The sequence below is a fragment of the Gadus macrocephalus genome, chromosome 7 (assembly GCF_031168955.1).
Source record: "Gadus macrocephalus chromosome 7, ASM3116895v1".
Taxonomy (NCBI): domain Eukaryota; kingdom Metazoa; phylum Chordata; class Actinopteri; order Gadiformes; family Gadidae; genus Gadus; species Gadus macrocephalus.
In genome coordinates this window covers 25,522,653-25,532,652 of record NC_082388.1, presented here as the reverse complement: position 1 = coordinate 25,532,652, position 10,000 = coordinate 25,522,653, and the positions used below count along the sequence as shown (strand labels likewise).

The following is a 10,000-nucleotide window of genomic DNA, read 5'->3' as shown; positions in this document are numbered from 1 at the left end:
ACATGTTCATTTGACGAACATGTTGGTCAATAAATGCATATTGATATAATGTATTTCAAATAAAAAAATGCATCATTCTCTTCAGTAAACTACTAAAGGTTGGAGAGCTATTGTCAAGTTTTGGTGAATCACATTCCAACCAGAGTTATTCAAATCTCTTCTTCTTTACCGCACTAACATATATGATAATAGAACTGATCTGGCAATATAAACCCTTACAACACTTTTGACCTCAATACAAGAAAAGTTCAGTGCTATGCAAACATTCAATCATTGTAGGATACACGTGTCACATGTATTGCAATTATATTTGAGTAAGTCCTTAATAGAACGGGTTAGGGTAAGGTTCCTTTATTCATAAATGTAAAAAATGTATAAAAGTAACTCCCTGTAATGTTGTGAAGCTTTTCCAGGTGCTTACCTGTAGAAGAGCTGAACAGCAGCCTGTCACGACAAGCTCTGTCTCTCAGGTAGGACGACGTGAACTCCCCCCCCCCCCCCCACACCCCTCTCCCAATCCCCGCCCAACAGCAGAGAACAGGTGACGTTGGGGGGGAGGGGGGGGGGGGGGGGGGGGCATGCAGAACATCCAGGCGTGGTCATGAGTTGTTTGCTCAACTGGGTTTCAACTTGCAGACATTATTGTTTTTTTTAATCGCGTTTTTATTGATTTATTAATAGGCCATTTGATATGTGACAATATGCATGACGTAAGAACATTCAAAGGAATCTGAGGGACTTCCATTAGCTCGGAATGTGGGCTATGACCCTATGCCCCGAGGTACCGACCCAACAAGTGGTTAGTGGGAAACAATCAGCGATATGAGAGAAAGTTCTCTTTGCGTTGTTCTTTATTGCAGCATTCCCATTTCCCATAAGTTTTCATATATATATATATATATATATATATATATATATATAGATAGATAGATAGATAGATAGATGGATGGATGGATGGATGGATGGATGGATAGATAGATGGATAGATGGATAGATAGATAGATAGATAGATAGATAGATAGATAGATAGATAGATAGATAGATAGATAGATAGATAGATAGATAGATAGATAGATATAGATGTGCAGATAGTTGTAGATACATAGACACGTATATAAGTTAAGAATTCTTAGTTGACATGAACGCACCATTCCAACATAGGTTTGTTCCGGAAGTGACGTTGAGCTGTTACTCTGTTGTCTGTTGTCGCTTCCTCGTGTAGCATCAGGTCTGTATGAAGTCTCTAATTCGTTCATAAAACATAGTTTAGGATCCTTTTCAACAATGAATGAATAAGTGTTGTCTCGTTATTATCTCATTGCCTCTCCGTGACTCAACCTTCGCTTAAATCCACTAATCCGTCTAGATCCATCCTACAGCTAGCCACACAAGCTAACTTTAGCTAGCCTTGTTCTCAGAGATACACGATATATTTATTAGCGTTTAATGGTTGCCAAATGCTTGATATGTATTGGTGTTAAATGGAAGACTTATACTTTGTATTTATTAGTGTTTAATGGTAGCCTGATAGTTAATATGTATCAGTGATAGTGTGCTGCTATGTTGGTACGTTAGAAAATAAGTTGACTTCCATTCCTGCTAAGGTATAAAAACATAACTGATCAACCAGCCGATCATTAGATGGTCTCCAATCTGACTTGTGTCTCAAGTACTTTATTAATCACGAGGGACATTGATTCAGGCTCACAATATTGCTCTACTAAAGATGGAAAGCACCAACAAATCAAATCAATTATCAGTAGATGCACATCTAAACAAACGTGCATCTTTACACGAAAGTGTAAAAACAAATACACAAACGTAACAAATATACAAGTGACAGTCTTAGGCCCTATTGAGGAGTCTGTTGTTGTTGTTGAGGTGTCGTGTTTGACCCGTTTGGTCTAACACTAACTAACTCTAACCCTTGTGTTTGAAACCAAGCAGCAGCCGTCCAACATGACAACAGCCGCCAGACCCACGTTCGAGCCCGCCCGGGGAGGCCGGGGCAAGGGAGAGGGGGACCTGAGTGCTCTGTCCAAGCAGTACTCCAGCCGCGACCTGCCCGGACACACAAAGATCAAATACAGGTCTGGGAGCAGGACTGAGCTGAGCCAAGGGCCGTAGCCTAGGGTTCAGGGTGTGACTCTCTGCTGAAAGGTTATGAACTTAGCCCCAATGTCTCCCTGTAGGCCTCCTGCTGCCAGATGAGCCCTAACCCCTGTCTCATATGGTTCTGTCACTTGTTTGTATGAACATCCTTACTTTACAGACAGTATGTGTCTTCTGACAAATAAACCTATTGTAAGTCACTTTGGATAGAAGCGTCTGCTAAATGCCCTCAATGTAAATGTCTGAATTCACGACGAGTTGCTTTGGATGGAGGGTTGGGGCGTGACTTTATCTTCAGAGTCTTGGTGCTGACGCTACTGTCCCCCCCCCCCCCCCCCAGGCAGCCCACCCAGGACAACCAGGATGAGGTCCGTGCCCGTGACTTCCGCAGGGAGCTGGAGGAGAGGGAGCGCGTGGTGGTCCGAGAGAAGGCCCGGGAGAGGGGACCCCGAGGTGGGACTGGAGGCCGCAAAAACATGGATATAGCAGACACATGGATGTATTACAGACACGTTGATGTGTTACAGACACGTTGATGTGTTACAGACACGTTGATGTGTTACAGACACGTTGATGTGTTACAGACACGTTGATGTGTTACAGACACGTTGATGTGTTACAGACACGTTGATGTGTTACAGACGTATTGATATATTACAGACATGTTGATTGGGTGGACCATTCTGTGTGTGTGTGTGTGTGTGTGGGGGGGGGGGGGGGGGGGGGGGGATTTACAGCAGAAGTTGGGGTCTGACCCTAGCGAACCCCTGAGTTCACGAATCTTTCATAACGAGCTGGTTTTAGTTTGAAGGTGGAACTGCTGCTCCTCAGCTAGTAAGCGTGCAGCCGTGAACGTGACGTGTTTTTGGGTTCTTCAGACCACACCACCTCGTCGTCGTCGTCTTCATCGTCCTCCAAGAGACCCAGACTGGACCAGATCCCCGCAGCCAACCTGGACGCTGACGACCCTCTGACAGATGTAAGAGTTCACGGCATTTAATCCCCACGACGATCAACTAGTATTCATGCCAGCTCAGCCATCGGTAGACGTCTCAAAACGGTTGAACGTCCCTGCGCTCAGACGATGTGTTTCAAAGTCTTGAGCGGAGGTAACCTTCCCGGCGGCCATGTTGTGTGACCTCACAGGACGACGAGGACGAGGACGAGGACGAGGACAGCGACGACGACGACACCGCGGCGCTGCTCGCGGAGCTGGAGAAGATCAAGAAGGAGCGGGCTGAGGAGCTGGAGCGCAAGGTGAGGAGGGCCCTCGAGGTGTTCTTCATCATCACACCGGCGCGCCTGGTGCTCTTCATCATAACACTGGTGCTCTTCAGGACCACACCCGGCTGGCAGACACTGACGTGTGTGTGTGTGTGTGTGTGTGTGTGTGTGTGTTCTCCCAGGAGCGCGAGCAGAAGGCGGAGGAGGAGAGGATCCGGATGGAGAACATCCTGAGTGGGAACCCGCTGATCAACCTGGCGGGGCAGCCTCAGCCCGTCCAGCCTCAGAACCCTGCCGCCTTCAGCGTCAAGAGGAGGTAGGGCTCCCTGTGGCTCCGTTTATCAGGACTACTGGTACCTGTGGCTCCGTTTATCAGGACTACTGGTACCTGTGGCTCCGTTTATCAGGACTACTGGTACCTGTGGCTCCGTTTATCAGGACTACTGGTACGAGTGTTTTCCAGGACCACTCAAACCAGTCGGACCGCTCATACCAGTAGGACCTGTGTTCATCAGGACCGCTCATACCAGTGGTACTGGTGTTCATCAGGACCGCTCATACCAGTGGTACTGGTGTTCATCAGGACCGCTCATACCAGTGGTACTGGTGTTCATCAGGACCGCTCATACCAGTGGTACTGGTGTTTATCAGGACCGCTCATACCAGTGGTACTGGTGTTTATCAGGACCGCTCATACCAGTGGTACTGGTGTTTATCAGGACCACTCATACCAGTGGTAGCGTTTACAGAACCGCTCGTACTATTGGTCCCGGGCCGGTGTTGGTGGTGGTGGTGTTGTTGTTGTTGTTGTTTCAGAATACCTCATGACCTCTCGGGGTGTTTTGTTTCCTCAGGTGGGACGACGACGTGGTTTTCAAGAACTGCGCCAAAGGGGTGGAGGAGGCCAGGAAGGAGAAGCGCTTCATCAACGACACGCTGCGCTCTGAGTTCCACAAGAAGTTCATGGAGAAGTACGTCAAGTAGAGGAGCGGACCCCCCCCCCCCTCCCAGCGGACCTCTCCTCCCAGCGGACCCCTCATGCCCTGACGTCACAACTCTCTGTACGGACACATTGTATATTAACCCACGTGGGGAGGTCTGTCACTGACGGGCTCTCTTGGACTTTAAAAGATGACTTTTTGTTTGAGGATGACTTTTTTTTTTGTTTTTGAGCTCGAGTACTTCTGCCTGTTCTGTTTTTAACTCATTACAATAAACAGGATTTGTCTTTTGAATGTCGTGCTTTCTTTTTGATCGCCTCCTGTTGAGATACGCAATACATCGATACAGGACAAAGTTATGTTATGGGGTTAGGATGCGGTGTAATGGTCTCAAGGTGATGGGGTTAGGGTGGGGTGTAATGGTCTCTAGGTGATGGGGTTAGGGTGGGTGTGTAACGGTCTCTAGGTGATGGGGTAGGGTGGGTGTTTTATGGTCTCTAGGTGACGGGGTTAGGGTGGGTGTTTTATGGTCTAGTGATGGGGTTAGGGTGGGTGTGTTATGGTCTACTGATGGGGTTAGGGTGGGTGTGTTATGGTCTACTGATGGGGTTAGGGTGGGTGTGTTATGGTCTCTAGGTGACGGGGTGAGGGTGGGTGTGTTATGGCCTAGTGACGGGGTTAGGATACGGTGTAATGGTCTGGGTGATGGAGTTAGGGTGGGGTGTGATGGTCTACGTGGTGGGGCGTGTTGTTGTCCTTAGCAGCAGGTGCGGTTAAGGTAGGGTGCATTATGGTCCTTTGCAGTAGGTGGGGTTAGGGTCGGGTGTGATATGGTATGGTCTTTAGTAGCAGAAGGTGGGTGAGGTGGTCAGGCCTGGGTTCAGTGTATTCTGATCCTCTACCAGCAGGGGGCGACATCCCCAATGCCGTCATTGTTGTGGGCTGGGAGTAGAAGATGGCAGCTTCCTATTTTGCCTCGGGATTATCCTCTCCCTGCGGATGTTGAACAGTTCGCTGTGGATATTCTCCTTACTTTCCGGATCGCTTCATTCAATAACCTTACCCTTCTAGATGTGTGCATGTTGAGGTGTTAGACATGGAGAAGAGCGGCAGTATGGACAGTCTGGGATCCAAGAGGTCCTCCTCCCGACAAGCCAGTGTGGATTCACTTTCCAGGTAGAAAAAGATTTACTGAACTACGGAGAAACCTTTATTTTCAGACTTGCAAGAGTTTGCTACTGTGGTGTACACACCAAAGAGTTGTATCATTATTAATAATAATGCCTGCGGGTTTACTTCACATATTGACTTTGTATGACCTAAGTCTCTCAACCACACCTCATAACACTGTATAATTATCCACTTAACTCATTGTCCTGTGCAAACCTCCTTAAGTTGATTTAAGAACATTGGTTTCGGTTGAATTGAGAAATAACTCCCAAATTGTTACGATATTGTCACTTCCTGCAGGCTAAAGGGTCGTGCATGACTGTGTGTTTTCCTACAGCAGTACCTCGACCTCCCGCTCCGACCGCTCCGCCCAGACGAAGCCCCCCTCAGCCATGTCCTCGGACTCGGTGAGCACCTCCGCGGAGCTCTCCCCGGAGCTCAAGGTTGGTCGCTCACTAATAAACTACTAGATTACTACTAAACTACTACTTGACAACTACTAAACTCAAAATAAACTACTACTAGACTACTACACATGTCTCTATCAACCTGGTATTTGTACATCCTAGCCATTTAGTAATTCATCCATCTGTTTTTGTGATTTTATATTTATATTGCATATCTTTTTAAATGTTATATCCTGTCCAGATATGTTTGTATGTTTTTTTTTAAAATCTTTTATCTAACCTCTGTTGGGTAACTGTGTTTGCGTTCAGGTCCGACCGAAAGCCCAGATCAAGGTGAGTGACTGTAGTCCTGCAGACAGGGTCATAAGGTTCCTACGTCTATCAAGCTCTGACTTGAAGTCAGAGAGAGGCACTGCTTTAAGGCTTGTTGTGTTGTCAGCAGATACCCAACGAGTGTAAAGAAGAGCCACAGTTACTTCCAGGCGAAACTGTCGTAGATGTCGGTGAGTGGCACTCTTCTTCTTCTGTTCACTGTCTCGCGAAATCACAACATAGTAGGTCCATTCCCTTCACTGAATGAGTTAGTGATGACGTCACCATGACCTCGTGTTGGTCTCACCTCCTGACAGCCAAAGAGGTGATGTACATCTGTCCGTTCCGGGGGCCCCTGCGAGGCACGGTGAACGTGACCAACTACCGGCTGTTCTTCAGGTGCATGGAACAGGTGAGAGCAACATGACAACGTTTCACCCTTTTGAGCTTTGCTTTCTTTAGTCACATACAGTACATACTTCATTCTGTTGAATTCCACCTCTCGAATGTCACTCTGTGGTTCTCAGGTTTGTTCTGTTATTGTAAACTAGTTTCTAGTTCTTGTTGTGTTGCTTCCATGTTTTGCACTTTGGATATATATTTTTTTTGTTGGACAAAAAGCTCTTTATAAATAAAGTCTGATGGATACATGGTTGGCTGCAGCTCTGGAGGGAAGTGAATCATTTCCTGGAAGACAGTGTTAATAAAGATTATAAAGTATTTATAAGATAGAACAAGCATTAATAGAAAGGGATAAAGTATTATTAAAGATGGATAAAGCATTAATACAGATAGATAAAGTATCAATCTGTATTAATGCTTTACCTATCTTTAATAATAAAGTATTAAAGATAGGTAAAGCTTTAATACAGATGGATAAACCAGAATCAGAATCAGAAATACTTTATTGATCCCTGGGGGGAAATTGTTAAAAAAAGATTGATAAAGTATCAATCTGTATTAATGCTTTACCTATCTTTAATAATAAAGTATTACAGATAGATAAAGCATTATTACAGATGGATAAAGTATCAACCTGTATTAATGCTTTCATCATCATCGCCTTTTACCCCTACTGGGGCTTAGGCCGTCAACAAGGGTTCTCCAAGCATCCCGGTCCGTATTAATGCTTTACCTATCTTTAATAATAAGGTATTACAGACAGGTAAAGCCTTATGACAGATAGGTAAAGCCTTATGACAGATAGGTAAAGCCTTATGACAGACAGGTAAAGCCTTATGACAGATAGGTAAAGCCTTATTACAGACAGGTAAAGCCTTATGACAGATAGGTAAAGCCTTATGACAGACAGGTAAAGCCTTATGACAGACAGGTAAAGCGTTATGACAGATAGGTAAAGCCTTATGACAGACAGGTAAAGCCTTATGACAGACAGGTAAAGCCTTATGACAGATAGGTAAAGCCTTATGACAGACAGGTAAAGCCTTATGACAGACAGGTAAAGCCTTATGACAGACAGGTAAAGCCTTATGACAGACAGGTAAAGCCTTATGACAGACAGGTAAAGCCTTATGACAGACAGGTAAAGCCTTATGACAGACAGGTAAAGCCTTATGACAGACAGGTAAAGCCTTATGACAGACAGGTAAAGCCTTATCACAGATAGGTAAAGCCTTATGACAGACAGGTAAAGCCTTATGACAGACAGGTAAAGCGTTATCACAGAGGGGGTCTCTGGGGGTTCCCAGGAGCCGGTGTTTGTGCTGGACCTGCCGCTCGGCGTGGTGAGCCGCGTGGAGAAGATCGGCGGAGCGTCCAGTCGGGGAGACGTGTCCTACGGTCTGGTCTGCAAGGTACCCCCCCCCCCCCCCCCCCTACACCGCACTGTGATGACATCGCTGTGGGACAGGGGGACCCCCTTCTGCACTACACTGTGATGACATCACTCTAGAACTGGGGTACCCTAGCTACACCGCACTGTGATGACATCGCTGTGGGACAGGGGTACCCCACCTACACCGCACTGTGATGACATCACTCTAGGACAGGAGGACCCCCCCTACACTACAATGTGATGACATCACTGTGGGACAGGGGTACACCACACTTTGATGACATCACTCTAGGACAGGGGTACCCCACCTACACTGCATCATGATGTCATCACTTTCGTACCGGGGTTCCCCCAGGAGGGCGCGACCTATTGGGGACCCTGAGGTTCAGATGGGGTCACAGGACATCGATGGATTATTTAGCTATTGATATTTGAATTAAAAAAAAGATTTAAAAGGTTGAAATGTCAGATAAAGGTTCTGTATGTACAAACAGACTCATGATTTGTATTTGCCATGAGTTAGTGGAAAGCTGCTAACCACTTCTTTCTACTACTAATCGATCGGTGAACTACTACTGATCACTCAGTGTACTACTACTGATCACTCCGTGAACTACTACTGATCACTCAGTGAACTAGTACTGATCACTCAGTGTACTACTACTGATCACTTACTGAGTTCTCTGTCTTCACCAGGACATGAGAAATCTACGCTTCGCTCACAAACAGTCGGAGGACGCTCTGAAGAAGTCCATCTTTGAAGTCCTGATGAAATACGCGTTCCCAGTTTCCAACGGGCTGGTGAGTAGACACCAGAGTCTGTCTATCTATCTGTGTTTGTTTTTCTCTCACCCTCCCTTAAATTATTTAGGAGCTCTTTTGGCATGGAAAGTACACATTTACATTTCAAAAAAACGAAAGGTTAAACAAGGAAGATGTACATAACACTAAAAGGCTTCTCTCTCTCCCTCAGCCAATCTTTGCGTTTGAATACGGTCAGGTGTTCCCAGAGAACGGATGGAAGGTTTACGACGCTATCGCTGAGTACAAGAGACAGGTACCTGGTCCAAGTGGGAAGGGGTGAAGGTTCCTGGTCCAAGTGGGAGGGGTTGAGGGTACCTGGTCCACACGGGACACAAGTACTTCACCTAGTGAGGGCTGTAGGTACTCTAGTAAGGGTTTTTATACTCCACCAGGTCAGACTGTATTCTCTACTCCACCCTTCAGACTGTACTCTTTACTCCACCCCTCAGTCTGTGTTATTTACTCCACCCTTCAGACTGTACTCTATACTCCACCCCTCAGACTGTACTCTATACTCCACCCCTCAGTCTGTGTTATTTACTCCACCCTCAGACTGTACTCTATACTCCACCCTCAGACTGTACTCTATACTCCACCCCTCAGACTGTACTCTATACTCCACCCTCAGACTGTACTCTATACTCCACCCTCAGACTGTACTCTATACTCCACCCCTCAGACTGTACTCTATACTCCACCCCTCAGACTGTACTCTATACTCCACCCCTCAGACTGTACTCTATACTCCACCCCTCAGACTGTACTCTATACTCCACCCTCAGACTGTACTCTATACTCCACCCCTCAGACTGTACTCTATACTCCACCCCTCAGACTGTACTCTATACTCCACCCCTCAGACTGTTCTCTTCTCTCCAGGGCATCCCCAACGAGAGCTGGCGTGTGACGAAGGCCAACGACCACTACGAGCTGTGTGACACCTACCCCTCCTCCCTGGCCGTGCCGGTCAACATCCCCGACGAGGACATCAGGAGGGTGGCCGCCTTCCGGGCCAAAGGTCGGATCCCCGTGAGTACCCGGACCCCTCCTCTGGGCTCCCGGCCCACACCGCGGCCGTAGAGGCCCAGGGCAGCCCTTTGTTTGGATCGCAAACCGGCTTATTGACCTGTCTCTGTACTGTCTAGCCCCTACCTGCTCCTTAATGACCTGTCTCTGTACTGTCTAGCCCCTACCTGCTCCTTAATGACCTGTCTCTGTACTGTCTAACCCCTACC

At 46.9% G+C, this 10,000-nt stretch overlaps 2 protein-coding genes across 10 annotated transcripts in view; both read left to right on the top strand.

The window, feature by feature from the left end:
- Positions 1-1,082: 1,082 nt before the first annotated feature.
- cwc15 (CWC15 spliceosome associated protein homolog) lies at positions 1,083-4,571 on the top strand. The gene is made up of 7 exons (XM_060057682.1): positions 1,083-1,228; positions 1,948-2,090; positions 2,453-2,565; positions 2,991-3,091; positions 3,259-3,369; positions 3,519-3,652; positions 4,191-4,571. Exons 2-7 carry the CDS (start codon positions 1,960-1,962, stop codon positions 4,318-4,320), a joined length of 720 nt encoding a protein of 239 aa, XP_059913665.1. The 5' UTR covers positions 1,083-1,228; positions 1,948-1,959; the 3' UTR covers positions 4,321-4,571.
- A 618-nt stretch (positions 4,572-5,189) lies between these two features.
- mtmr2 (myotubularin related protein 2) overlaps positions 5,190-10,000 on the top strand; it is a 13,535-nt gene continuing 8,724 nt past the window's right edge. For 2 of the 9 annotated variants that reach the window (XM_060057659.1, XM_060057657.1), the window contains exons 1-9: positions 5,191-5,453; positions 5,785-5,890; positions 6,164-6,187; positions 6,294-6,357; positions 6,484-6,578; positions 7,876-7,980; positions 8,658-8,762; positions 8,935-9,018; positions 9,645-9,794. In XM_060057659.1, the coding sequence (XP_059913642.1) occupies positions 5,374-5,453; positions 5,785-5,890; positions 6,164-6,187; positions 6,294-6,357; positions 6,484-6,578; positions 7,876-7,980; positions 8,658-8,762; positions 8,935-9,018; positions 9,645-9,794 (813 nt within the window). In that variant the 5' untranslated portion in view covers positions 5,191-5,373. Of the gene's footprint in view, positions 5,454-5,784; positions 5,891-6,163; positions 6,188-6,293; positions 6,358-6,483; positions 6,579-7,875; positions 7,981-8,657; positions 8,763-8,934; positions 9,019-9,644; positions 9,795-10,000 lie in introns of all 9 variants that reach the window. The other 7 variants (XM_060057665.1, XM_060057660.1, XM_060057666.1 and 4 more) reach the window with 7 other exon arrangements.